Below are 26,791 nucleotides of genomic sequence, written 5' to 3'. Positions count from 1 at the left end.
ATATTGTTTACAGCTCCCCTCAGCCTCTGCACCCGAGTCGTTGAGCAGTGGGTGCATCTGTAGGGCAGTAAACCTGTATAATTTAAGAAAGCAAGTAGCCACAGTGACCCAGTCAAACCTGTTTACAATGTGAACATGCACTTGGGAACATTTTTGACTCCAGCCTGGGTTTGGCGTATATGCCGCCTTGCAGGTTGTTTTAGTTACTGTGTGTGGAAACTTGACTTCATTTCTTGCCTGTGATTAGTAGTTTTGACACATGCAGGAAGTATCACCTCTCTTATTTTGCAGCCAAAGTGATCATCCATCAGACACTCAGCGTTTTAGAAGATATTGTAGAAAGTATCTCTGGAGAATCCACCAAGTCTCGACAGATCTGTTATCAGTCGCTGCAAGAATCCGTGCAGGTCTCACTAGCCCTCTTCCCAGCTTTCATTCATCAGTCAGGTATAACCATAGGACAGGCTTTAATGCTGTGAGTAGCTTTATGACCTACTGATAACATCCAAAGTCCATCAGCGTAGCATCGTGGTGGTGTTCATGTGAAGTGTGTGGGTTTGCCGTGCCTAAGTGTAATGTGAGTCTGTCCTTCTGGGTGGGCTGGGCTGAATCCCAACAGGAAAGGGAGACCTTCTCTGCCGTCTAGGATACAGGTGTGAAGGTTTGTCATACTTCCAGAAGATGGAGATGCCTTGCGTTGTGTTCAGCAGTGAAACAAGAATGGAGCTGATCCTGAGCGCAAAAAAAAAAAAAGCTTTAAAATACCCTGTCTAGCTATGTTTGCTTTTTACATTCTTTCCAGGAGCTCGAAGACAAAGAGGAGTAGATCTCATCAGATTAGGTCAAAGGATAGGGCAGGTTCCCCTGTAAAGGAGAGGCTCCTGAGATGTACCCCAGGGCTGTTACTTGGCAGTCTTGTGGCCAGCGACTTACATTTTATATCACATCAGGGTAGGTCGAATGCCCAGGGCTACAGCAGCTTCTCTCGTGAAGAGCAAGGTGTTCCAGGAAAACTTTTGGAGCTAAGTGGGATTTTCTCAGTGAAGCAGAGGTGGGGGAGGCAAAACAAAGTTAAAATGCAGAGAGGATCCAAGACAGCAAGCTGACGTTGTGACTCGAGTGAACTGTTATCTTCACGACAGGCTAGCAGCCTCATGCAGTTGCTATTTATTGGCTCTAAAAGGCTGTATGAAGGAGGAGTTGAGCAGCTTCAGCTTACCGTGGTTATTCAATAAGGCACGCTGGGACTGATGAAGAATTAGCTGCGGTGCTGATCAGCTAGCTGCACAACCACGCGCTGAAAATGACTTCTGAAGTCAGGAGGGTCTCTTCAGTTCCTGCCAAGAAAAAAAGAAGCTGGATTCTGTCTCCTAGCCACCCCAAGCTGGGGAGCTGTTTTGGATTTCCTTGTATTTCCCGTTAACCCTGTACGAGCAGGGAAGAGCTGGAGATCGGCCCAGACCATCGCCAGAGCTTTCTCCAAGCGCTCTGCGTAGGCAGACCAGACTAAGGGCCTGGCTGATAGTATCGTATTTGTTCTGAGTTGTTTGGTGCTGCCTGTACTTGTCATCCCTGGTGGTTTTCAGAAATGGATGAACATTTTTTTAAGCCCTGTAGTACTGGCTGTTGGTTTCAGATTCTAAAGGAAACCCTGCTGCTAAATTTCCAAGAGTAAATAGGGTTCCCTGTACAGGAGGAGCAAATCTCACATAAAAGACTCATCAATGCATTTGAATATTACCTTAACACGTTCTTTTTGGCTTTCCTGTTCTTATCTTAGATGTGACAGATGAGATGCTGAGCTTCTTCCTCACTCTGTTTCAAGGACTGAGGGTGCAGATGGGAGTGCCTTTCACCGAGCAGATCATACAGACCTTCCTAAACATGTTCACCAGGTATTGTCCCATGTTGGTCACCTCTTTCTTATCCCTCAGGATGATTTATCTTGGTAAGCTGCTCCCACAACGCATCCCTGCCCCTAAAGAGTGCAGTGTTTCCCACCCCTTTGTGTCCAGACTTACGTCGTGTCCCAGGGCTAAATCGAAGGAAAATGCTTCCAGGTCTGAAGTCACCCAGCCGATGCACATCAATCGTACAGGCCATCGTGCAATTTCAGCTCTCCCGCAGGCTTTCTGGAAGTGTGTGATACTGAATTGGAGTCTCACACTGCCCATTAGCCTCCTGCCCAAGATCTGAAGGTATCCCAACAATCTCCCAAGCTTTTGTTGAGGAAGAGGGTCTGTCAAAACCTAGCTCCCTTCTGTGGCTTAATGTACTTGGTCTGTATTCGTTGAGCACGTTCAGAGGCGCTACCTGCTTTCCTTTAAATTAGGTAAGCGTGCAGATCTCTGGGAAGGTTCCTTTGCAATGACTTTGGTTTTTGTTGTAGGGAGCAGTTGGCAGAGAGCATCCTCCATGAGGGCAGCACTGGCTGTCGGGTGGTGGAGAAGTTTCTGAAAATACTGCAAGTGGTGGTACAAGAGCCAGGCCAAGTATTCAAGCCTTTTCTACCCAGCGTCATCTCACTGTGCATGGAGCAGGTCTACCCCATCATTGCAGAGGTAGGGCTGTTCTCACACGAGGGGAGGGAAGGCGTTGCTGGGGGTGTGGGAGCAGCGAAGCTTTTTGCTTTCCAAGAGCTGTAAATCTCAGTCCCTGCGCAGGGAAAACTGGGTGACTAGGCAGTGGGAACTGGAAGCAGCGTGGGTGGAGGATTTTGTCAGGAATTAACAGAGGCTAAAATTACAGATGCGCTCAAAGCGGGAGGTAAAACTCAAAACTCGGTGATGCGTTCTTAGCATCACCCAACAGCTGCTGGGTTTGGTGCCTTCCTTAGGAGGAAACGCTTTGATGCTCTGGTACCTCGGCTGCAAAGCGCTGCCCTGGGTGGCCACCGCCAGGGTGCTGCTGGAGTGGGATCCAGGGGATGAGTGGGATTCCAGCATGGGAGCCTGCTTTCAGTTGTTTGTTCTCCTCTCCTCCTAGCGCTCATCTCCTGATGTGAAAGCAGAGTTGTTCGAGCTGCTTTTCCGGGTCCTCCATCATAATTGGCGGTACTTCTTCAAATCTAGTGTGCTGGCTAGCGTCCAAAGAGGAGTAGCAGAAGAGCAGATGGAGAACGAAGCGCAGTTCAGTGCCATTATGCAGGTAACTCCGCTACTCCCGCGGTTGTCCAGAACCCCTTCTGCAACGGAGCATATGCTGCTTGGGGCAGCACGTTAAACGTGTGGCTGATGGGGATTAGACCACGTCTTGAGTGAGGTCTTGCCTTCAGGAACTGCTGAAAATCAAAGTGCTTGTAGAGTGGTCTTGCTGGTGTGCTCACAAGGCACAGTGCCCCACTGCGCAGGGAAGCAAGCAGTGAGGAAGGAATGTTAATTCCTTTCCGTGCCTCATCCTGCGTCTGGACCTAAAAAATACATTACTGATGTTGACCCATGTAATTCTGTTACAGGTCTTGTGGTTAGCACGAGGACAAACTGTCAGTGCAGGGAGGTTTTTCTGAGACCAAGATGTCTTCTGGTTTATATGAACTTGTTCTATGCTGTACCCTTGGATCTGGTAGAGAAGGGTCAGTGGAGTAATATCCTATAGGCTTTGGCCTGGGGAGTAGAGCAGGCAGAGGCAGTGTGCCAGCCCGTACACAGAGCCAGCACCGATCTTCTCAGGTTGGGGATTTTGGATTTTTAACAATAACAGACTGTATTCCACATGTGACTTAAGTCAGAGCAGGCCCAACGAGTTCCTGTGCAGTTTCTAGATGTAAGAACCGTCCCCAAAACAGGTAGTGCAACTTAAAGTAAAATCAGAAAAAAAAATCAGCCTCCTGATCTGCTATCGGAGTACCTGATGTGGGGCCCTTCACCTCCGGCCCACATCAGTGTAAACAGAAGTGTGCTTGCACCATGTTCTGCAACCTCAGAGCAGGGCTCGCTCCTCCGAGGGCAGTGAACGCCGGAGCAGAGGGCCATGTGCTTAGACTTCAGGTGAGAGGACTTTTTGCAGAGCTGCCCCATCATGGAGCGCTTCTGGAGACCTGGTTCCTTCGGGTGCAAGAGTGAAGAGGGAGCTATTGCACTGACATAAACTATTGGTGCTTCTCCCTGGCCTTTCCTTATCTTAACATCTTCTGATGTGAATGAGGCCCAAGCTGGTCCCTATGCAGGGCTGTCCAAGCATCTCTTTCACCTGTAGCAGTGTAATGCTTCCAAACTCACCTGTGTACCTTGTTTTGGAAGCTATTTACATGCTAATCTCAGGATTAGCTTCAGGCTGGTTGACAATGCTGAGCTACTTGGTTTACTACTTGGCTCCTGTTGTTTTGATACGAAACTCTCATTTAATATTCTGTAAATGTTCACGCAGCTGGTGTTTTGTGTTGAGGATGTTAATAATTTGTGTGCTGGTTTCCACCAGAGATCTGAGTCCAGAAGTGGCTCAGTCTGGAAGGGACTTGGGCCGTTTTTGTCCGTTTAACGATAAATGGCTGGTATGGGGGAATAAACTCTTCTGTTCACGATGACTGGAAGCAGCAACTGGTAAAATTCTGCTGCCTGTCTCTGTACAGAGCTTACCTCATCTGCCTGCATCATCTGTACAGTGTTTCAGAGGAGCTCAAGGTGTAAAAGGTGTTTTATCCCAGAGTCTGCGCAGGCCTACCGGGCGAGTTCAGCAGGGTCCAGCAGATTTTGTTCCTAGGCTCTTTACTGCTTCTGCAATGCCCAGGTCAGCCTCCTAGCAGCACTAACTTCTTTCTGATTTAGTGCAGTTAAACACATCTGCTAGTCACCTTGGTCTTTTGACTTGGATTGAGGACAAAACCTGTGCGTGTCTTCTGGTTTTGCTTGTGCTTGCCGTGCTCCCTTAGGTAGCATCCCTGAGAAACAGCCAAATCCCTCGCGAGCAAACTGCCTGCCAAGGGAGCTGCGCTCAGCATCTGTGTTCCTCTCCATGCAAGCTTGGCCCACCTGTACCCAACAGACCCAGCTTAGCAACTGTTCTGCAAGGACACGACCGTGTTTCCACTAAAAACTTCTTCGTTCCTGTTGGTCTGGCAGCAGCACGGTTGACTGAAACAACTGCCTCTCTTATTAGTTTGCCGCACTGAGAAGCAGCAGAGGCTCCCAGGGGTTTGTTCTGGTGTCAGCGTGAAAATGATGTCGTTCTGCCTGACAGATCTGATATTCATCGTAATATCGGTCCCCTTCCTTCACTTCTGCTTTGTTCGTAGGCGTTTGGCCAGTCCTTCCTGCAACCTGACATTCACCTGTTCAAGCAGAATCTCTTCTACTTGGAGACGCTGAACACCAAGCAGAAGCTGTACCACAAGGTGGGTCCTAGCTGACCGCTGTGCGTGGTAATAGGCGGGTGCTGCTCTGAGACTGGTTTGAAACGGCTCAGAAACCGAAGGTCAGGATCTGGGGGCTTTATGCTACGGCCTTCGGTTGGTTGCTGTGATCCTGATGGATGTATGGCTGGTCAGAGTGGCATTACCGCCTCCCTGATACGGCTGCAGTGGGCACAGGAGGGATCCCGACTCTAGTCAGTCAAAGCAAAGCCTTGATGTATTTAAACCTTGATGTATTTAAGCCTGGAGGGATTTAAAAGCTGGGGAGATGTGGTGCTTAGGGACATGGCTTAGTGGTGGCCTTGGCAGTGCTGGGTTAACGGTTGGACTCGATGATCTTAAGGGTCTTTTCCAACCTAAATGATTCTGATTGTATGTGTTCCCTCCTGTGACAATGAGGGAAAGCAAAGGACATGCACAGTGACGGTGCCATTTGTCTGAGGAAGTAGAAACTGGGATCATCAGTGGGACAGTGGCAGAGTCTCTCCATCATTCTCACCTGGGTCAGCTGCAGGGTATCTACTGTTTACCGTCGGTCACTGCCAGGTGGTGGTCTCCATCGCTGTCATGTAGGATCCATCCTCCAGACCTGTTAGCTGCTGTCACGAAGGATTAAACTCGGAATCCAGGGTCCTGCCCTTCTGGTTAGCCTGTGAAAGCAGAGCTTCCAGGTTCACATCTGTGGTCACAACTCAAGGACAGCCTGTCGTGTTAGCAGCTGCCTGCTGCAGACTTTCAGGCAGCTAGCCAGGTTCCCTGGCTTTCGGGAGCGCTGTGCAGGGCTAAAACTGGCTGGAGTTTGAAAGAGACTTGTAAAAGCCGGGGAGATGTGGTGCTGAGGGACATGGGTTAGTGGTGGACTTGGCAGTGCTGGGTTAATGGTTGGGCTTGATGATCTTAAAGGTCTTTTCCAACCTAAATGGCTCTGTGATTCTATGACTGTTCGCTTACATGCCAATGCTTAAAACTTGGGTCAGACGCATGAGGTAAGTGTGGCCAAATTCACCGTTAACTTTCAAGCTGGCATTAATCTGGCTTATTGTAGCCATTTGTGATCTTGGCTTGGCTTGGAAAATTATCTCTGTGCTCACAAGAGTTTGCAGACCCCGCCGATAGCTTAGAAGCTGCTGGTGTTGAAGCGGCCCCGTGCAGCCACGCTCGTTTGCCTGGTCCTGACCTCGATGAGTTCGTACTTCTGAAGCAACGTGCTGGCTGCTGCCGTCCCTCTTGCGGGTGTGAAGACTCCTAACTGTGTGCTTCTCTCACTGTGCAGAAGATCTTCCGGACAACCATGCTGTTCCAGTTTGTGAATGTGCTACTTCAGGTGCTTGTCCACAAGTCGCATGACCTCTTGCAGGAGGAGATCGGCATTGCCACCTACAATATGGCCTCAGTGGACTTTGATGGCTTCTACTCAGCCTTTCTCCCCGAGTTCCTGGCCAGTTGTGATGGTGTGGACTCGAACCAGAAAAACGTGCTGGGAAGGAATTTCAAAATGGACAGGGTAAGAAGGGGAAACGCTGCAGCAGAGTGCCAGTATTCCCAGCGTGCGCAGAGTTTTTCTCCTAGAATGTGCTGGCAGGCAGCCGTGAGCTCCTCAGGGCGGTGTTTTGAGGCAGTACCTTTTGTTCCAAACGCTTCCATCCTCAGCAATGCCTAGCCAGGGATTTTTCATTGTAGGTAGCTGAACTGCCATCTCATCTCTCGGACTGCTGAATGCTGTGGGAGTTAGGGAATGTGTTTCCTGGAGGAAGTTTTCGTAGGGGTAGACTGACATTTTTCTAGAGTGGGACACTCAGATCCTTGCCAAAATCTCGCTCCAGCTGCTGGCCAGATGTTTGAGGGTTATGGTGAAGACGACAGCAGAGTAGCCGCAGCGGCTCACAATTTTTTCAAGCCCCTCGTATGCGTGTGAAGCAAATGGGGGTGTCTGTAACCTCCCTGTGGAACATCATGGCAGTGCAGCAGGTTGTGGCTTCCATCTGCTGAAGCTTGCTTGTCCATTGAGCGCGTCCTCTCCCATGGGAGATGATGGGGATTTGAGACCGAGGGGGAGGGTAGGAAAAGGAGCCTTGAGAGAATCCCTGGACTCTAGAAGGCAATTGCTCTTCAGGAAAATTAGCCCTTGGTATGGGGTACGTGGCACCCAGGACTCTGGCAGGAATGCAGTGAGCAGTTGCAGTTACAGGCTGGAGAAATGGGCCTGTGTGAACCTCATGGGGTTCAACAAGGCCAAGGGCAGGGTCCTGCACCTGGGTGGGGGCAACCCCCGGTATCAGCACAGGCTGGGGGATGGAGGGGTGGAGAGCAGCCCTGCCGAGAAGGCCTTGGGGGTGCTGGGGGATGAAAAGCTGGCCATGGGCCGGCCATGTGCTCTGGCAGCCCAGAAAGCCAAGCGTCTCCTGGGCTGCATCCCCCGCAGCGTGGGCAGCGGGGCGAGGGAGGGGATTCTGCCCCTCTGCTCCGCTCGGGGGAGACCCCCCTGGAGCCCCGCGTCCAGCTCGGGGGTCCTCAGCACGGGAAGGACATGGGGCTGTTGGAGCGGGGCCAGGGGAGGCCACCGAAATGCTCCGAGGGTGGCACAGCTCTGCTGGGAGGACAGGCTGAGAGCTGGGGGGGTTCAGCCTGGAGAGGAGGAGGCTGCGGGGAGACCTCACTGCGGCCTTGCCGTGCTGAAAGGGGGCCGACAAGAAAGGGGGGGACAGGCTTTTTAGCAGGGCCTGCTGCGACAGGACAAGGGGGGATGGTTTTAAACTGAAAGAGGGGAGATTCAGACTGGATATAAGGAAGAAATTGTTTACGCCGAGGGTGGTGAGACAGTGGCAGGGGTTGCCCAGAGCGGTGGGAGATGCCCCATCCCTGGAAACCTTCAAGGCCCGGCTGGACGGGGCTCTGAGCAGCCTGATGTGGTTGAAGCTGTCCCTGCCCATGGCAGGGGGATGGAGGGGATGGCCTGGAAAGGGCCCTGCCAGCCCAAAGCGTTCTATGATTCCATGTCATGACCATTCGGGCAGTGCCTGGCTGCACACTGCGAAGCCGGTGCTGTGAAGAGAGCCCAGATGTCTGTAGTCATCTCTCTGCGTGGAGCAGCTCTGGAGCAGTCTCTGCTCCCTGTACGAGGGCTGCAGAAACTCGGCTTTCCCAGGCTCGGACTCTGGAGGAAGAGGTCTGTTGTTCTCATACATGAAAATACACGTGGATGTTTGGCCCTCTCGGTTCCTTTCTCCGCTGTAAGACAGTGCTCCTAGGCGATATTCTGTTTGCAGTACAACGTGTTGTTTGATCTTTTCCAGGATCTGCCATCGTTTACCCAGAATGTGCACAGACTGGTGAATGACCTGCGTTACTACAGACTCTGCAATGACAGTTTGCCCCCTGGAACTGTGAAACTATAGTTATTGCACTGGACTCGTCTTTTGATCACTGTCGGGAACGGATCCATCTTTCGTTTTGCCACCACCTTCTCTCCTCCCTGGTTTTGTCAGTACTGCAGGACGCGGTGTCTTGCACATGGGCACATCTTCTTGGATTCACGCACCACGCTTCCTTTTTTTTTTTTTTCCCCCTCTCTCTCCCAACCCAAAGGCCCCCAGCCGGAGTCAGCACCGTCTGCAGGATGTGTCTTAACGCCCAACCGCCGGGCATCTCAACTGTACGGAAAGTCCTCTCGCTGGGGTTTTGTTCTACTAACGTAGCACTTTGTTGCGCCTGGAGATTTCTACGGAGTTGTCTTGAGAGATCATGTACGTATCAAACGTTGAGGCAGAAGCGCCAAAGACTACTTCAGACATTTGTACCTTCATGTCATTCCACCTTTCTGCCCCTGCCCAGCTCTCGGAGGAGGAGTCCCGTGATGTTGGGACTGTTTCGGCACTTCTGTCACTCCCTTTGGTTTTTAAATTGCCTTGAAAACCTCCCTGCTGTTTGTGGGGATTAGAGACTTTTTTTTGGGTTTTTTTTAAACATTTTCGCATCATTCCATTGTGATACTAAAACAATGTGCTTAATGGAAATAAAGTGCTTCTGTTGTTTTAAATAACCTGGTTTAGTTTCCTTGTAGGCCTGTCCGTCACCAAGCTGTTCCGCTAGATGAAAATGCATTTTGTGCTGCAGGCAGCGATCTGCAGGCAGGAGGACGGGCAGCGGGTGTCTGCGTCACCCATGCTGCGCCGGGCGCAGAAGGGCCTCGTCCGGGCTCCGTGCGAGTCGGCGCTCTGGGAGCTCTTGAAAGGTGCTGTACTGAATCGGTGCCGACTCCTTTCTCCGCTCTCCCCTACTTTACCAGCTACGATCCCCGATGTTTTCCGGTACCCGTTGCGGTGATCTGTGTATTCCCTCCAGCAGAGCGTTGCCTGAATTTCTCAAGAGCTGCCTAACGTTCGTGGTGTTGCATCATAGGAGACCTGAGTTGAAGGCCAGCCGCTGGCCAGAGTGACCCGATAGTGGCATCTGAGCATACGGTTAAAATCCCAGTCCCCTGTCATGACCAGGTTTTGTGAATCTCTGATCATGCAGCTGGGAAGGATTTTTTTTTTTCCCCTGAAGTCTCTAACCAGGTAGCCAGCGTTGAGCATTAAATCAGTCTTAATTCTCTGTGGGCATGAGGGTGGCTGCCTGGTGGGAACAGGACCTGTCACTGCGAAGGGAGCAGGCCTGGAGGAGGTGTTAGGGCTGGTGTGGGTCCTCATGTGGGTTCAGCACGGGAAGGACATGGGGCTGTTGGAGCGGGGCCAGGGGAGGCCACCGAAATGCTCCGAGGGTGGCACAGCTCTGCTGGGAGGACAGGCTGAGAGCTGGGGGGGTTCAGCCTGGAGAGGAGGAGGCTGCGGGGAGACCTCACTGCGGCCTTGCCGTGCTGAAAGGGGGCCGACAAGAAAGGGGGGGACAGGCTTTTTAGCAGGGCCTGCTGCGACAGGACAAGGGGGGATGGTGTTAAGCTGAAAGAGGGGAGATTCAGACTGGATATAAGGAAGAAATTGTTTACGCCGAGGGTGGTGAGACAGTGGCAGGGGTTGCCCAGAGCGGTGGGAGATGCCCCATCCCTGGAAACCTTCAAGGCCCGGCTGGACGGGGCTCTGAGCACCCTGATGTGGTTGAAGCTGTCCCTGCCCATGGCAGGGGGATGGAGGGGATGGCCTGGAAAGGGCCCTGCCAGCCCAAAGCCTCCTGTGGTTCCATGATTCTCCCATAAACACTCGTAGCCCTGAAGTGAGGCGGCCGCACATGGACAGCGGGGAGGTATCGGGGTGAGATGGAGCGTAGGCAGCGCTTGCTCCACAGTTCCATTAGTTACGGTTTTGTAAAAAAAAAAAAAAAAAAAAAAACAAACATCCTCTGATGTGCATGTTTGCTGTTTGGAGATAACGTACGCTGTTTGGATAACCTGTGTACAGGGCGAGCCTGCCATCCAGGCCCTCGGAACTGGGACCAGTTTGATGTTTGGGCTTTGTACCCTGCAAGGAGCAGCTTGAGTTGCAAGTTGTACCAGGAGCAGCCAGCTCTGGAGTAACTCGGTGTCGCGGTCTGCGCTTGAAACTTGGAGTCCTTGTTTTTCCTGGTGCTTATAGATGTAAGAAAACGCAGTGCAGGGTCCAAACCTGCCCACGGAGCCTCTCCCCGCTGCCCTGGTGCCTCCGAGCCACAGCAGGGGACAGCGGTGGCTTTCCGCTGCCACCTCCGCTGAGCGCCCCGGCCGTGCCTTCCTTCGGGGATGGGCTACGGGGACCTCATCGCTGCTGGCACAGCTCCCTTCCCCGCATGGCCCTTCTCTTTCTTGCAAAACATTTGGTTGACAGAGGGCGAAAGGGCATGTGTTTTCCCTTGACCAAGGGCGGCAGCTGGAAGGTGGCCAAAGCCCAGGCTGGAACCTGCCAGCCCTTTTGCTAAAAGCCCAGTTTCGATGTATGTGAGCGCCTTGACCTCTTTAATCTTCCCTAAAGAAGCCCCTTCCTCTGTGCCATCACTCTGGCGGAGCAGACATGGGAGCCCCCTGTTCGCATGGGTGCCACCGGCTTCTGGCTAGCAAAAAGTCTGGTTGGCAAGAGCTGGTGCTCTCCCGGCCCACGGGGAAGCCACATCGGGTGGTTTTGCAGCCGTGCTGAGCACCGCAAGGCCTGGGAGCCCCCGGGTGCCCCCCAACTGGGGCTGCTGGGAGCCCCAGTCGCCCACTCCCTGCAACTTGGGGCTCAGGGAGGAGATGGGCAGCAAGGAGCCAAACGCCTGTTGGAGACAGCGTGTGTTGGGCAGCTCCCTCGACTCATCCTTCGCATTATCACAGGTCTAGAAAACAGGCTTGGAGTGACCAGGATTTTCCATGAACTTGCAGATATTTTAATAGCAATGTTTGTGTCAAGCTGCTCTCCCAGGAGCAGTCGCGGGAGTCTGGGATGTATGGGAAGCTCGGTGAAGAGCGCTTTCCCAGCGTGGACCCCGGAGAACCGAGGCCCCACGCACCTGCCTGCAGGGCCGCCCCTGCCCTTTGGCAGCAGGCAGAGCTCCGTCCCCCATTTCATTAATCTGAGCTGGAGCACGGAGCTGAGCCCATCGCTGCTTTGTAAAGTCCCCCTCTCTTCTGCCTCCTTCGGCACGGGCCGGGGCGAAGGAAGGGGCCCTGTGCCTCTGTCCCTGTCCCCTCTCCCTTCAGTGATCGCGAGGGGCTGCAGGTGAGCAGGGCAGGGGCGGACTCTGCCCCCCAGGGCCTTGCACCCCTTTCCCAGCACCCACTACATGTCCAGGGCAGCCCCATGTCCCATAGGGAGGGCATCGGCCTGGGTGCTCCCTGCTCTGGCCCTTCAACAGGGCTGGGGGGGCTGGTGTGGGGCTGGGGCATCTCCTTGCACGCCAGCTCGGGCTGGCGTGGGTAACCCCTCTCCCCGCCTGGACCAGCGGGGGCAAAGCATGAAGTAGGTCTGGTTTTCAGCAGGGGCTGGGCCCCCCCGCGCCCCTGGGTCACCCCTGGGCTGGGTGCAGGTGCTGCTCTCGCTGTGGCAGGGCTTGGGGCTGAGCCTGCCAAGGGAAGGGCTCGCTCCGGGCTGGGGGGTGCTCCCTACGGGCAGGATGCTCCGTACCGGGGGGATGCTCCACACTAGGGATGCCCCGTGCCAGGGCTGCTCCATACCAGGAGGATGCTCTGTGCTGGGATTGCTCCACATTAGGGATGCTCCGTACTGGGATGATGCTCTGTACAGGGATGCTCCACGCTAGGGATGCTCTGTGCTGGGATGCCCCATACCAGCAGGATGCTTTGTACTGGGAGGATGCTCCACACTAGGGATGCCCCGTGCCAGGGCTGCTCCATACCAGGAGGATGCTCTGTGCTGGGATTGCTCCACATTAGGGATGCTCCGTACCGGGATGATGCTCCGTACAGGGATGCTCCACGCTAGGGATGTTCTGTGCTGGGATGCCCCATACCAGTAGGATACTTTGTACCGGAGATGCTCCACATTAGGGATGCCCTGTACTGGGATGGTCTGTACCGGCAGGCTTCTCTGTGCCGGGGATGCTCCTCACTAGGGATGCCCTGTACCGGGATCCTCCATGCCCTGGGGATGCTCCATGCCCCGGGGATGCTCCGTGCCGGGAGGCTGCTCCGTACCAGGATGCTCCACACTAGGGCTGCCCTGTACTGGGATGCTCCATTCCGGGGATGCTCCGCACTAGGAATGCTCCATACCAGGAGGATGCTATGTACTGAGAGGCTGCTCTGTATTAGGGATGCTCCGTGCCGGGAGGCTGCTCCATATCAGGATGCCCTGTACCGGGGATGCTCTGTGCCGGGAGATGCTCCATGCCAGGGACACCACGTACCAGGGACACCCTGTACCGGGATGCTCCGTACCAGGGATGCCCCATACTGGGATGCTCTGTGTCAGGATGCTCCAGGCTGGGGATGCCTGTACCGGGATGCTCTGTGCCAGGGATGCTCTGCACTAGGAATGCTCCGTGCTGGGATGCCCCATACCGGGAGGATGCTCCGTGCCGGGGATGCTCCACGCTAGGGATGCCCCGTACCGGGATGCTCCGTGCCAGGAGGCTGCCCCGTACCTGGGATGCTCTGTGCCGGGATGCTCTATGCTGGCGATGCCCTGTACTGGGATGCTCCGTGCCGGGAGGCTGCTCCGTGCCGGGATGCCCTGTACCGGGCGGCTGCTCCGTGCCAGGGCTGCTCCGTGCCGGGACGCCCCGTACCGGGATGCTCCGTGCCGGCGCGGCGGCCGCCCGCTCCCGGCGGCTGCTTTAAGAGGAGGGACGGAAGCCTGACCCGTCCCCGGGCCCCGCCGGGCCCTTAAAGCCTCCGCGGGGCGGCGGAGCCCCGCCGCGGCCAGGTCCGACCCGCCGGCCCCGCCATGGGCTCCCTGGGGCGCTGCCTGGCCCGGGGCCTGCTGCGGGGGCAGCCGGGCCTGAGCCGCCCCCCCGGGCCCCGCTGCTACGGCTCCGGTGAGACACGGCCCCGGCCCTGGGGACCCAGTCCTGATCCCCGCCCTGTCCCTGGGGACCCTGTCCCCATCCCCACCCTGCCCCCGGGGACCCTGTCCCCATCCCCGCCCCGTCCCTGGGGACCCTGTCCCCAGCCCCGCCCCGTCCCTGGGGACCCTGTCCCCAGCCCTGCCCTGTCCCCGGGGACCCTGTCCTGATCCCTGCCCTGCCCCCGGGGACCCTGTCCCCTTCCCAGCCCTGTCCCTGGGGACCCTGTCCCCATCCCCGCCCCATCCCCGGGGACCCTGTCCCCATCCCCACCCTGCCCCCGGGGACCCTGTCCCCATCCCCGCCCTGTCCCTGGGGATCCTGTCTCCAGCCCTGCCCTGTCCCCGGGGACCCTGTCCTGATCCCTGCCCTGCCCCCGGGGACCCTGTCCCCTTCCCAGCCCCATCCCTGGGGACCCTGTCCCCATCCCCGCCCTGCCCCCGGGGACCCTGTCCCCATCCCCATCCTGTCCCTGGGGACCCTGTCCCCTTCCCCACCCTGTCCCCATCCCCGCCCTGTCCCTGAGAACCCTGTCTCCTTCCCTGCCCTGCCCCCCGGGACCCTGTCCCCTTCCCCACCCCATCCCTGGGGACCCAGTCCTGATCCCTGCCCTGCCCCTGGGGACCCTGTCCCCATCCCTGCCCTGCCCCTGGGGACCCTGTCCCCAGCCCCATGCTGCCCTCAGCCCCTTCCCTCTCCAGCCTCTGGGGACCCAGTCCTGATCCCTGTCCTGCCCCTTGGGCACCCTGTCCCCATCCCCATCCCACCACTGTCCCTGTCCTGTCCCCACGGTGCCCACTGCCCCATCCCGTCCCAGTGCCCCCAGTTCCCCACTGCCCTGTCCCTCTGGCCCGGGGGAAGCCCGGGTGTCCGGCTCACGGGGTCCGTCACTTCTTTGTGGTGCGGGCCAGAGCCGGGGTCTCAGCCCGTGTGTCAGGACGGGGCAGAGGCTGGAGCTGGCGGCTCCCCCGGCACCGTCCTGCGGATCCCGAGGCGCTTGGTGTCCCCAGGGCCAGGATGGGGCAACCCCTGCGCCATCCCCAGGGTGGGAGCCGTGCGAAGCCGGGCCACGTCCAGCGACACCCAGAAAAGCGGGTGAAATCGTGGGGTCTGTCCCCACCGGCACTGGGGCCGGCCCGGCCTCGCAGCCCGGGGCAGGAGCCCGAAGCCTGGGGCTGGCAGCGAAGCAGGAGCGCTGGCACCCCAGGTGGCACCCGCAGCCCCGGCACCGAAACCAGAGCCAGCCCGTCCCACGCTGGGCTGAAGGGTGTTTCCCGGCCTCGGACGTGTCCCCAACACCCATCCAGGCTTTGCAGCGCATCCCTTGGGACCCTGCCAGTCTCGGCCAGGGGGACACGGCCCCGGGATGGGGACAGGGATGGGGACGGGGTGGGTTCACCCCGCGGCAGCCGCTGCCCACTGGGACCGAGCAACAACCCGTGGTGCCCCAGGAGCAGCTTGGGGTCCTGCTGCCGCAACCCGTGTCCCACGGCTGGTGGTGACCTGTGTCCCATGCCCGGCGGTGACGCTGGCCCCTCCGTCCCCGCGCAGCCCCCCCAGAGCTGCAGGAGAAGACGCTGGTGCTGGTGAAGCCGGACGCGGTGCAGCGGCGGCTGGTGGGGAACGTCATCCAGCGCTTCGAGCGGCGCGGCTTCAAGCTGGTGGCCATGAAGCTGCTCCAGGTACCCGTCCCCACCGAGCTGCCGCCCGCCCCCCCAGGGGACCCGGCTCCCCGCACCCCGCAGCCGGCTCCGGGGGTGCCGGGAGGGGGGTGTCAGCGGGGGGCACCGGTTGGGTGTCCCCACCGTCACCCCACGCTGCTGTCAGGCGGACCAGGGTCTCCTGGACAAGCACTACCAGCAGCTGCGGCAGAAGCCCTTCTACCCCGCGCTCCTCGCCTACATGACCTCGGGGCCGCTGGTGGCCATGGTGAGGGGCCGGGACGGGGGGGTCCGGGGGTCCCGGGGGGGTCCGGGGGGCTCAGGCGTCCCCTGTCCCCCAGGTGTGGGAGGGCTACAACGTGGTCAGGTCCACGCGGGCCATGGTGGGGGACACGGACTCGGCGGCGGCGGCGGCGGGCACCATCCGGGGGGACTTCAGCATGCACGTCAGCAGGTAGGGGCGCGGGGCAGGCGGCGGCGGCGGCGGCGGGACCCCACGGCCACGGCCCCGTCCCCGTCCCCGCGCAGGAACGTCGTCCACGCCAGCGATTCGGTGGAGACGGCCCAGCGGGAGATCGGCTTCTGGTTCCAGCGGGACGAGCTGGTGGCCTGGGAGAGCGGAGACCGGGACTACACCTACGGGCCCTAGGGCGGCCCCCGCCGGAATGGGCCCCCCGCCGCGGGAGGCCCCCGGCCCCACAATAAACCCCAGTGCCCCCAGCCCCGGCTCCATCTCCTCCCTCGGATGCCACTAGCACACGCTGGGGGCTCTGGGAGGCACTGGGATGTCCTCAGGGCGCACTGGGGTGGTACTGGGAAGCTCTGGGAGGCACTGGAATGTCCTTGGGCAGTACTGGGGTGGTACTGGGAGGCACAAGGATGTCCTCAGGGCACACTGGGGTGGTACTGGAAAGCTCTGGGAGGCACTGGAATGTCCTTGGGCAGTACTGGGGTGGTACTGGGAAGCACTGAGGGGCACAGGGATGTCCTCAAGCTGCACTGGGGTGGTACTGGGAAGCTCTGAGAGGCACTGGAATGTTCTTGGGTAGTACTGAGGTGGTACTGGGAAGCACTATGTCACTGTGAAGTGCTAGGATGTGCCTGGGGGGTACTGGGGTGGTACTGGGAAGCACTGAGGGGCACAGGGATGTCCTCAAGCTGCACTGGGGTGGTACTGGGAAGCTCTGAGAGGCACTGGAATGTTCTTGGGTAGTACTGAGGTGGTACTGGGAAGCACTATGTCACTGTGAAGTGCTAGGATGTGCCTGGGGGGTACTGGGGCGGTACTGGGAAGCTCTAGGGGGCACTGGGATGTCCTCAAGCTGCACTGGGGTGGTACTGGGAAGCTCTGAGAGGCACTGGGCTGTCCTCAGGGCACACTGGGATGGTACTGGGAAGCTCTGGGAGGCACTGGGTTGTCCTTGGGCAGTACTGGGGTGGTACTGGGAAGCACTGGGATGTCACTGTGAAGTGCTAGGATGTGCCTGGGGGGTACTGGGGCAGTACTGGGAAGCTCTAGGGGGCACTGAGATGTCCCTAGTGGGGCACTGGGGTGGTACTGGGAAGCTCTGGGAGACACTGGGATGTCACTGGGGGGCACTGGGATGATACTGGGAAGCTCTGGAAACCACTGGGATGTCACTGGGGGCCACTGGGGCAGTAGTGGGTAACTCTGGGAGACACTGGGCTGTTCCTGGGGGGAACTGGAGCACTACTGGGAAGTTCTGGGAGACACTGGGATGTCTATGGGGGGCACTGGGGCAGTAGTGGGAAGCTCTGTGATGCACTGGGATGTCACTGGGAGACTGGGGTGGTACTGGGAAGCTCTGAGAGGCACTGGAAAGCTCTGGGAGGTATTGACATGTCCCTGGGGAGGCACTTCAAAGCTCTGGGAGGGACTGGGAAGCTCTGGCAGGCACTGGGCTGTCCCTGGGGGGCACTGGGAGGCACTGAGAAGCTCTGGGAGGCACTGGCCTGTCCCTGGGGGGCACTGGGAGGCACTGGGCTGTCCCTGGGAGGCACTGGGCTGTCCCTGAGGCGCACTGGGGCAGCACTGGGAAGCTCTGGGGGGCACTGAGAAGCTCTGGGAGACACTGGGCTATCCCAGGGGGCATTGGGGTGGTACTGGGAAGCTCTGGGAGGCACAGGCATATCCCTGGGGAGGCACTGGGAAGCTCTGGGAGGCACTGGGATGTCCCTGGGGGGCACTGGGACAGCACTGGGAAGCTCTGGGAGCCACTGGGCTGTCCTTGGGGTGCATTGGGGCAGTACTGGAAAGCTCTGGGAGGCACTGGGAAGCTCTGGGAAGCACTGGGCTGTCCCTGGGGGCACTGGAGCAGTACTGGGAAGCTCTGGGAGGCATTGGGAAGCTCTGGGAGGCACTAGGATGTCCCTAGGGGGCACTGGGAGCCGCTGGGATGTCCCTGGGGAGGCACTGGAAAGCTCGGGGAGGCACTGGCATATCCCTGGGGAGGCACTGGGAAGCTCTGGGAGGCACTGGGATGTCCCTGGGGGGCACTGGGATGTCACTGGGAGGCACTGGGCTGTCCCTGGTGGGCACTGGGAGGCACTGAGCTGTCCCTGGGGTGCACTGGGCTGTCACTGGGAGGCACTGGGCTGCCCCTCGGGGGCACTGGGAGGCACTGGGCTGTCGCTGGGAGGCACTGGGCTGTGCCTGGGGGCACTGGGAGGCACTGGGCTGTCACTGGGAGGCACTGGGCTGTGCCTGGGGGCACTGGGAGGCACTGGGCTGTCACTGGGAGGCACTGGGCTGTGCCTGGGGGCACTGGGAGGCACTGGGCTGTCACTGGGAGGCACAGGGCTGTGCCTGGGAGGCACTGGGCTGTCCCCGGGCTGTCACTGGGAGGCGCTGGGAGGCCCTGCAGGTCACTGGAAGAGACCGGGGTGGGCTGCGGGGGACACCGGGGCGTGCCCGGGCGGGTCGCCGCCGGCCCAGTGCGGCACTGGGGACACCACTGGTCGGCACTGGGGACACTGGGCGGCACTGTGGGACGCCGCTCCGGCCCCGCGCCGTTGCCAGGCAACGCCTGCCGACGCCCGCGCATGCGCAGAGCGGGGGCCCGGCGGGGACTACATCTCCCGGCAGGCTCTGCGCGCGGCCGCCCCGGGTCCCGCCGCCGCCGGCGGGGCGGGCGGATCGCGCCGCTATGGCGGAGGCCGCAGCAACCTCCCGGCCGCCGCCGGACGTAGACACCGACGACTGCCTCCGCGAGTACCGCCACCTCTTCAGCCCCGACCTCCTGGCGTGAGTACCGGGGCGCTGAGGGCTCCGGTCCGCCCCGGGGACCTCAGCTCGGGGCGAAGGGCCGCGGCCTGCGGGTCCTGGACCGGGGGCTGCGCCTGCGGCCTGGCTCTGACTCTCCCTTTGTCCCCCCAGGGGCCGGGTGGCGTTCATCACCGGCGGCGGCTCGGGCATCGGCTTCCGCGTCGCCGAGATCTTCATGAGGTGCGGGGGGAGCCCGGCGGGGCCGCAGGGCGGCGGCAGGGCGCGGGGGAGGCCCGACCCGGCCTCCTCGGGCGCCGGCGGGACGGGGCGGTGGAAGGTTCCCTGCCCCGGCGGCGGCTGTGGCGGCAGGGCCTGACGAGCCGGGGACGGCAGGGCCCTCCTGGGAGGTGCGGGCAGGAGGTGCGGGCAGCCCTGCCTGCTGCGGGCTCCGGTGGCTCCTGGGGGTGTGGGAGGCCGGGACGGGGCTGTAGGGCGCCGTGACTCTCCCTCCCTTCGAGCCCCGCAAGCCTGGAGGAGCAGCAATTCGTCCCCTCCGAGGGCGTTGTGCCACCTCCCGCCGCTCACCCAGCGAGCTCCCGGTGATCCCCAGAGCTCGGAGGAGCCGGCGCTCTGTGGTCCTTCTCACCAGCCCCTTCTTTGCAGGCACGGCTGCCGGACCGTCATCGCAAGCCGGAACCTGCAGCGAGTGTCGGAGGTGAGTCCGTGGGCTCCAGTGGCACAGGCAGCAGTAGGGAGAGCTGTGAACGCCTGGAAATCCTTCTGCCCTCTCTTCTGGATGGAGCTGGGAGTAGTGCAACAGGAGAAATGGCTCAGCCGTGCCACCCTGTCTTCTCCCGGCTCTGAGTGCTCCAGCACCAGCAGGGAACAGCGATGGGTAGGACGGGTGCGGGTTTACGGGGGGCTGCACCTACCGCACCTTGCAGTAGGGCTCAGTTAATGGTGGAAACGCCTTCCTCCGCCAGATTTGGGAGTGTCTGTTCCAGGTATCACATCCCCTTTTTGTTGATGAGACAGAGAGAAACAAACTGTGGTGCAGGTTTGTCAGCAGGGAAGTGGCGGAGCCCAAGGGCGAACTTAAATCTCAGCCTCGAGTAGGGCAAGACCCCCTTGTCCAAGGGTTGCGTGGGCTGAGGTGGGTACGCTGAGCCCCAAAACCTCGGTTGTACTGGATCCTGAGATGGAGGGGAGGATGCAGGTCTGGAGAGCAGTGACTGAAGAAGCTGGATTAGACTGTAGCCGCTCCGTGGGCGGCTGGGCAGAACAAACACCCGCCCCCGCGTGTCCGACCCCGGGCTGGAGTTTGGCTGATCACAGTTTCTGTTCTTCACCCTGGCTTGGGCCGTGGACTGAGGCTGAAAGCGGCTGAGAGCGAGCTTTGCGGTAGCTGTGCGTGGAGTTCACTGAAATACAGTAAAGATCAAAGTCAGCGCTTGGGAGTGAGCTGACGTGACCCAGCTGCCTCCTGGAGGGGGTTAGTGCTGTCATTTCGCATTCCCTCGCGCTCACGTGCCAGAAAACAAGCTGCAAAGCTCAGCAGCTTTTTAGCCCTCAGGGGCTGGGGTCTTCTGAGTACACAGGGACTGCTTTCCCAGGCTCTTCACGCTCGGCGTACGTGCGTGCTAGTCGGGGCTCAAAGCTGCTCGCAGAAGAGCCCGACGGGCCTGAGCAGGAACGTGGAGCGTCGCTGGGTGGTGTGCAGGGTTGCTGCTGAGTTTGCGCGTCCCCTGTGCTTGATTTGCTGCGGGGAGTCGTGTTCTTCACAAGCGCCTCGGGGATGGTTTGGGGCAGACGCTGAGCCGCAGAGCTGGCCCGCTCTGCCCCGTGGGCAGAGACCCTGGCAACTGCTGGTCTGCATTTGCCCTTTTGCCTACTGACGTTTTTCGGATCTAAAGGTCAGTTATGTCTGGGCTCACGCCAAAAATGCCTTGTTGGGATCCAACCTTTGTCCTTGGCCTGCAGAGGTGTTCGGGATGCGCCCTGTCGATGACAGAGGTAACTGGGCGTAAGGAGTTGTGGCCTCAGGGCCAGGCTGGCATTCGGTTGGGGTGCGACTTGCAGGAGCTTTCTCTGGCTCCCCCAGGGCTTTAGGGGCAGGGTGCTGCCGGGCTGAAGCCGTGTTCAGGCAGGTCTCTCCCCTGCCCGCGGTGTTTGCTGTGTGCTGACAGGGACGTGGCTCCTGCCTGACTTCTTGCTCGCCTGTTACGAGGTCTGAGTCTAACCCTTGCCAAAGGAGAGAGTCCTAGAAAGAATCTCACCCCTCTTTTTTTCTTTTTTTTTTTTTTTTCCTTTTTTTTTTTGCAGGCCTCTAAAAAGTTGGCGGCAGCCACAGGCCAGCAGTGCCTGCCTCTGGCCATAGATGTCAGGCAGCCCCAAACCCTTGTGGCAGCGGTGGATGAGGCACTGAAAGAGTTCAAGCGGATTGACATCCTCGTTAACGGTGAGCTGCTGGAGTGGGCAGAGGGAAGATTTGGCCCAGATTCGCTGCTAGGAAGGGCATTTTCCTGCGTGGGGGTTGTGTTTGCCTAGCGTCTGGCTTATGCTGCTTTGGCCTGGGAGCATCTGGGCAGCCCCTGGGAGTGCAGAGGGGATGGGCTCAGAGGAAGCAAAGACCTGGTCTTCATGCAGGGCCATCCGGTCATCCCCGCTCCCACTGCACCAGCACCCTCCTGCCCTCAGGCTGGCCGCGCTGCTGCGCACCCAGAGCCGCAAGCTCTTTATCCCCTTAGCAGGGCTGTTCCCGCGTGCTCTTCAGTCTACTCAAACAGTATCGCTCGCCGTCCCTCTCGCAGAAGTGTCCTGAACCTGCCTGATCTCTGCTGGCCCAGTCCTGACTGTGCCCCCGGCTGCTTCTTCTTCAGGTGCTGCAGGAAACTTTCTCTGCCCAGCCAGCGCCCTGTCCTTCAATGCCTTCAAGACAGTGATAGATATCGACACCCTTGGCACCTTCAACACCTCCAAAGTCCTCTTTGAGAAATATTTCCGGGTAAGTGGAACCGGAGCCAGAGGACTCAGTGGAGAGGCTCCTGGTAGGCAGGGGGTTAGCGTCAAACAAACCACGCGTTGCTCCTGGGAAATTCAGGGAAGCGTGGAGGGCAGAAGGGAGCACAGCACCCGTGTACCCAGGGCTGCGCTGCCGGGCCTCTGCCACCTACCCTGCTCAGATCCAGTCCGTTCCCTCCCAGGGATGGCAGCCCCTGTGCAGGAACTGGGAGTCCTGCCCGTCTTTAGATGTTGTGGCACCTTTCCATGCTCCGCCACCTGGCAGTGCCCACAGGTGACCATCCCTCCTAGCCCAGCTCTCCTGTCCCACTGCTCCCCTACGTGACCCCTTGTGCAGCTCCCTGCCTAACGCCACGTCTCCTTTCCTTCCCCAGGACCATGGTGGGGTCATCGTGAACATCACGGCAACCCTGAGCTACCGAGGGCAGGCCCTCCAGGTGCATGCTGGTACTGCTAAGGCTGCCATAGGTACGTAAACGCTCCTTGCTGGGGCTCTGTGAGCTGTGGGGCCAGTAAGGAAGCGGATTCTTCCCAAATATTGGGATGGGAAGATGGCCTTGGGAGAGGCGAATATGAATCGGTGCGGTTACTACGTGCCTGGGTTTGGGATGAGGCTCTTCTCTCCCCCAGGGCTCTTCTAGGGTCCTTTGCTCTTGATCAGAATCTCCCGTGGCTTTTTGGCCTCCCTGAAAGTTACTGGAATGGCTCTGCTCTCCATTTCTCATTCCTGATGTAATCTCTTCCCAGATGCCATGACCCGTCACCTTGCTGTGGAGTGGGGACCCAACAACATCCGAGTGAACAGCTTGGCGCCGGGCCCCATTACAGGCACCGAGGGCTACCGGCGGCTGGGTAAGGCAACCTGGGGCTCCCGTCTCTGCCTCGGCGGTGGCTTGCTGGCGTCTGTCTGGGAGGAGGCTGCGACGGACCACCAATGCCATGCAGCTCGTGGGGCGTATGATGCAGCCGGGGCCGTTGCTGCTGGGCACGGCTGTCCTGTGACTTGGCTGGCGCGTCTCTTTGGGGGAGCAGCCCTTCCCACGTCCTCGGTACCTCGCAGGGCACTGATTTTTCTCGGTCGAGTGGCAGCTTTTTGCGCTCTTTGACGCCATGACATAACGTGCTCCCCCAAAGCTCAGCCTGGCCAGCTGCCTTGCCTGATGGTTTAGCTCTTGCAGTCCATCGGCGGAGTGCCGGTTCAGCCCTGGAGGCTGGGAAAGCTCCCCGAGGTCCTGTCTTGAACTTGTTGTTGCAGTACAAATCCCACCGCTGGGCTTGAGCTCCCCTCGTTTAACTCTTTCCCCAGGCCTTTGTCCCTGGGCTGTCCTCAGGGCCGTGCCAGGATCTCACCTAGGTTCCCCGGGGCTCCTGGCAAGCCCCACGCAAGCAGCACCGCAGTGGCGGTGGGCAGGTGGTCCCGTGGTCCCAGCTGACTCTTTACCGCTCTTAGGTGGGAAATTTGCCGAGGAAGGAAGCCAGTTCGACATGATCCCCCTCCAGCGCGCGGGGAACAAGACGGAGATCGCCCACAGCACGCTGTACCTGGCGAGCCCCCTCTCCTCCTACGTGACGGGCACCACCCTGGTTGTGGACGGCGGGAGCTGGCTGACCTCTGCCAACAGCTTCTCCACCTTGCTGGGTATTGCTTCATCCTCTGCTAAACTCTAGGTGACGTGCATTTCCCCCTCCGCGGGATTAGAGCGGGGCTCGTGTCAGAAACCCTGTTGCCCCACGGTACAGGGGCATGGCTGCCATAGCAGTAGGTGTAGCGTGACCTTCTTCAAGCACCTTGGTCCTCTCGTACCAGTGCCAGGCTCTGCCCCTCCTGAGGCAGCTGCGGGGCACCGACCGCGTTGGGGAAGAGGGGGCAGATGCTGGGTGTCTGGGTCTCGGGGTGAGAGCAGCCAGCCCAGGTCTTGACTCGGCAGCACTCGTTCTCAAAGCTTCCTCTGCTTTTGGGAAGGTGGAGCAAAGTCACCCCCCATATCGGAGCAGGCACAGAGCAACGTGGGGAACACCGCTGAGTCCTCGCGGACAGTCCTAGGGATGACTTGGGAAGGGCAGGAGAACTTGCTGGGTTTTCCCTCTGAGCCCGCGGTTGACATGGTTGACATGGCACCTCTTGTCCTTCCCTGTCTGGACACCTCTGAGTGTCCCCTGATGCCCCTTTTCTGTGCCCCGCCGGCAGGACTGGGCACGGAGAGCCTCTGCCTCCCCTTTCTTCCTTGCGTGAGTTCCCGCAGCGTGTCTTGCGCTGCGGTTGAATTGCACGCGGGACTCGCCGCGTTGCTGCATGTGCCTGCAGAGGTGGGAGGGGAGCTGGCGCCCGGCGCTTCCTGGGAGAGGGGTCTCCTTTCTTCCCTTCTCCCCCTGCTTGGGTCCTGCCCGGCAGCCTTCGTGAGCAGGGCAGGCCAGGCAGGACTGCGTCCCCACCTCCGTGCTGTCTTGCAGATTTCTGGGCTGCAGGAGCAAACAAAAATCAGTGATGGACAGCCTGGGATTGACCGACGGACAGAAACGTGACCGACCACTGCTGCTCTGGGACATCTCGGGGTGACGTCTCCCAGAGTCGGAGCCGATAGCTGCCTCCTCTGATCAGTGACTGGTGGTGACGCTGCTGATCCGGCGTCTGCCTGGGGGAGGGAGCACCGGGGGTGCTGGGTGGGAGCAAGCCCACCCCCGTTCTGTGCCGTTACTTTCTTCTGAGCTGCCACGGCCGAGGGCGCAGGGACAGCGCGGGGTGGGCAGGCTGTGACGTTCACTGTTTCTCCCTCCGAGTTGCTTTCCTGGCCTTTCCCGAGTCCCAGGCAGCGCCGCCCACGGATATCCATCCCCTTCCTCCCCTCTCCCCCATCTCAGCCCGAGAGCTGCCCAGGCCCCCAGCAGCAGCCCCTTTTGGGGCGTTCAGCCCCTCGGGGGTTGAGATCAGCCTTCGCGCTGGGGGCAGCTCTGGCGCGGCAGCAGTAGCGGCAGCTCTTGGAGGGGACACGAGGACCACGCTGGCCCCTGGCAGGGGGCAGTGGCCCCGTCCCCTGGCAGGGGCGTTCCTGGACGGGGCGGTGGTCCCCGCAGGCTGAGGCAGATGCAGCCGGGACGTCCCTCTCCCAGGAGCAGAGCGGGTGTGAGGTCAGATCCCACCAGAGCTGGCTCTGTACTGCTGTGAACCGTAGCACTGTATCTGCTGGGAGCCTGAGATGTCCGCTTGTCCGTCCGGCACCCATCTGTCTGTCACGCCAGTCTCGTGCTCTCCTTTCTTCGTACGGACACTACAGCTGAGAGTAAATGAAGGGCTAGCTGAAATTCAGTCCTTTCTGAGCAGGGCGCTGAGCTGCAGGGCCCGCGCCGGGTCTGCTGGAGCCAAACGCATCCCCGGTGCCAGCGCCTCGGGGGACGCACGCCGCTCGCGTGCGGCGGCCTTCTGCTGCTGACGGCAATTTTTAAGCTTATCCTGAATTCCGTGAAGCTCGTTTTCCTCCTTGATTGCATTTCCTACTTGATGACAGACTTGCCAGGTTTTGCTCCTTCCTCCAGGCCACAAATAAAGAACTTCCACCTTGAGCTGCGACACTTCTCATCTGTTTGCCTGCGCAGGGGGTTGATCCTGCAGCCTCCCGAGGTTTGCTCGTGCTTGTCCTCTTGTGAGCCGGCAGCGGCAGGAGCTTTGAGAGACGCGAGAGACGTGCCGACCCCTTCGGAGGGGATGTGGTGCTTGGATTGGGGTCTGGGCGTTGTCCTTTGCCTGGGTCTCGCCGGGGATTTGCCTCCAGCCACAATATCCCTCTTCCCAGATAACAGGAGGAGTAATTTCTCCTGCAGAAGGTATTTCTGTGATGTTTGTTGGTCCTAGCTGCCCAGCTGCAGTTTTTTGCTCTCTGACCTGCATCCCTTGTTCTCGGAGGGTCCGCATATTTAACTGCGTCTTGTTTAACCACGACCAAGCGCGTTGGGGACCGTGTGGTAACAGACGGGGTCCCTCCTGGAGGCTTAGCTTTCGCCAAGCCCTGGGCAGCCCCTCGGTGAGTCTGGGGGTCACAGACACCTCACGGGCTGCGGGGGGGATCTGTGCTGGCCTCAGGCTGGGGTGGCACGGAGCAGGGGTGGAGGGAGAGCCCCGTGCCCGCGGGGAGCGAGGTGAGGTTTCCACCCTCCCTGCAGCAAGAAGAGATGCGGAAAGGAAAGGTGCTGCAGGAGAGGCAGCCCCGGAGCTGCTGCCAAGCCCAGGCGGTGCCGCGCTGCTCCGGGCTCGGTGCTGAGCTGGGCTTCTGGCCCAGCTGGCGTGGTTGCCACCCCATGTGGTGAGGACGGAGCCAGGCAGAGCTGCCTGCGTTGCCTGCTGGTGCATGGAAACCTCCGGAGCGGAGGCTGGGGGTGTCGGAGGCAGAGAGAGCTGCGGCGCAGGGGCTCGGGGCTGTCCTGGCTCTGTGGCCACCGAGGGAAAGGGGGAACGCCGCGGCGCAGCGGCCTGGCCATCAGCCTCCGGCGCCAGGGGAAGGCAGGAGCTCTGAGCCCGGCCTCGATCGCATCCTGGAGCTGCGGAAAGCCGCGCAGGGATGCAAAGCTGCAGCTCGCAGCGTCAGGCTGGCCCCTCCAGCCCCGCGTTAGCACCCTGCCCAGCCCGGCCAGCAGCCAGCGCAGGCGGGCAACCTGGTTGGGTGAGCTGTCTGGAAACCGGGGGAATTATAACGCCGAGGGGATTCTGCAGGGGACGGTTTAGGCAGGCGTCGCCCACCACGAGCAGCCGTCAGCTTTCCTCCTGCGGGACTGACGGACGAGCCCCTTCCCGCCCCAGTGAGCTTTGGGGACGGCTACAACGAGAAAAAGGATTTGGAGGGGCGGTTTCCATCCTTCCCAGTGCCGGCCTGATCCGGCAGGGGTTTTTTTTCCCTCCCTCCCATCCAGGGCTGCTGCTGAACCCCAGCTTTTGTGGCTGAATATGCCGGGGCTCCCCGGCTTTGGGAAAGCCGCGTTGGGGGATGCACAGCAAGGCGCAGGCGGGCGCGGGAGCACGTGGAGGAGAGCGCGGTGGCCGCTGGGCACGGGCAGCCCGGGAGCCTGCCTTCGCCCTGCGCG

The 26,791-nt window shown here is 59.7% G+C and overlaps 3 protein-coding genes across 14 annotated transcripts in view; all 3 read left to right on the top strand.

Annotated features, from left to right (window-relative positions):
* Positions 1-9,386, top strand: part of XPO6 (exportin 6) — a 62,270-nt gene extending 52,884 nt beyond the window's left edge. For all 9 annotated transcript variants that reach the window (XM_087734803.1, XM_087734802.1, XM_087734800.1 and 6 more), the window contains 7 exons: positions 292-447; positions 1,781-1,895; positions 2,390-2,561; positions 2,986-3,147; positions 5,231-5,329; positions 6,621-6,851; positions 8,641-9,386. In XM_087734803.1, the coding sequence (XP_087590929.1) occupies positions 292-447; positions 1,781-1,895; positions 2,390-2,561; positions 2,986-3,147; positions 5,231-5,329; positions 6,621-6,851; positions 8,641-8,742 (1,037 nt within the window). In that variant the 3' untranslated portion in view covers positions 8,743-9,386. The remainder of the gene's footprint in view (positions 1-291; positions 448-1,780; positions 1,896-2,389; positions 2,562-2,985; positions 3,148-5,230; positions 5,330-6,620; positions 6,852-8,640) is intronic.
* A 4,267-nt stretch (positions 9,387-13,653) lies between these two features.
* On the top strand, positions 13,654-16,131 carry NME4 (NME/NM23 nucleoside diphosphate kinase 4). 2 transcript variants are annotated; one of them, XM_087734829.1, is made up of 5 exons: positions 13,654-13,786; positions 15,365-15,495; positions 15,641-15,742; positions 15,816-15,928; positions 16,003-16,131. In XM_087734829.1, the coding sequence occupies exons 1-5, from the start codon at positions 13,696-13,698 to the stop codon at positions 16,121-16,123; spliced, it is 558 nt and encodes a 185-aa protein (XP_087590955.1). In that variant the 5' UTR covers positions 13,654-13,695; the 3' UTR covers positions 16,124-16,131. The 2 variants fall into 2 exon arrangements, with proteins under 2 accessions (XP_087590955.1, XP_087590956.1); XM_087734830.1 differs by lacking the exon at positions 15,641-15,742.
* Positions 16,132-18,591: 2,460 nt separating this feature from the next.
* On the top strand, positions 18,592-25,279 carry DECR2 (2,4-dienoyl-CoA reductase 2). 3 transcript variants are annotated; one of them, XM_087731362.1, is made up of 9 exons: positions 18,592-18,739; positions 18,872-18,940; positions 19,364-19,415; positions 21,023-21,158; positions 21,580-21,704; positions 22,096-22,189; positions 22,469-22,573; positions 23,172-23,360; positions 24,173-25,279. In XM_087731362.1, the coding sequence occupies exons 1-9, from the start codon at positions 18,642-18,644 to the stop codon at positions 24,205-24,207; spliced, it is 903 nt and encodes a 300-aa protein (XP_087587488.1). In that variant the 5' UTR covers positions 18,592-18,641; the 3' UTR covers positions 24,208-25,279. The 3 variants fall into 3 exon arrangements, with proteins under 3 accessions (XP_087587488.1, XP_087587489.1, XP_087587490.1); XM_087731363.1 differs by having other exon boundaries at positions 23,172-23,389; XM_087731364.1 differs by lacking the exons at positions 18,592-18,739; positions 18,872-18,940; positions 19,364-19,415 and adding an exon at positions 19,452-19,595.
* The last annotated feature ends 1,512 nt before the right edge of the window (positions 25,280-26,791 follow it).

The sequence above is a fragment of the Nipponia nippon genome, unplaced genomic scaffold (assembly GCF_047370975.1).
Source record: "Nipponia nippon isolate SJK-2023a ecotype South Korea unplaced genomic scaffold, ASM4737097v1 scaffold_5, whole genome shotgun sequence".
NCBI lineage: Eukaryota > Metazoa > Chordata > Aves > Pelecaniformes > Threskiornithidae > Nipponia > Nipponia nippon.
This window is presented reverse-complemented; position numbering and strand designations above follow the sequence as displayed.

What these genes read in the sequence shown, in the direction of transcription:
- DECR2 (XM_087731362.1), top strand. Translation starts at nt 18,642, where the DNA reads ATGGCGGAGGCCGCAGCAACCTCCCGGCCGCCGCCGGACGTAGACACC. An exon ending in GTCGCCGAGATCTTCATGAG is followed by an intron (nt 18,941 to 19,363) that starts GTGCGGGGGGAG and finishes CCTTCTTTGCAG; the next exon opens with GCACGGCTGCCGGACCGTCA. An exon ending in CGAGGGCTACCGGCGGCTGG is followed by an intron (nt 22,574 to 23,171) that starts GTAAGGCAACCT and finishes TACCGCTCTTAG; the next exon opens with GTGGGAAATTTGCCGAGGAA.
- NME4 (XM_087734829.1), top strand. Translation starts at nt 13,696, where the DNA reads ATGGGCTCCCTGGGGCGCTGCCTGGCCCGGGGCCTGCTGCGGGGGCAG. An exon ending in CGGGGCCGCTGGTGGCCATG is followed by an intron (nt 15,743 to 15,815) that starts GTGAGGGGCCGG and finishes CCTGTCCCCCAG; the next exon opens with GTGTGGGAGGGCTACAACGT. An exon ending in TTCAGCATGCACGTCAGCAG is followed by an intron (nt 15,929 to 16,002) that starts GTAGGGGCGCGG and finishes GTCCCCGCGCAG; the next exon opens with GAACGTCGTCCACGCCAGCG.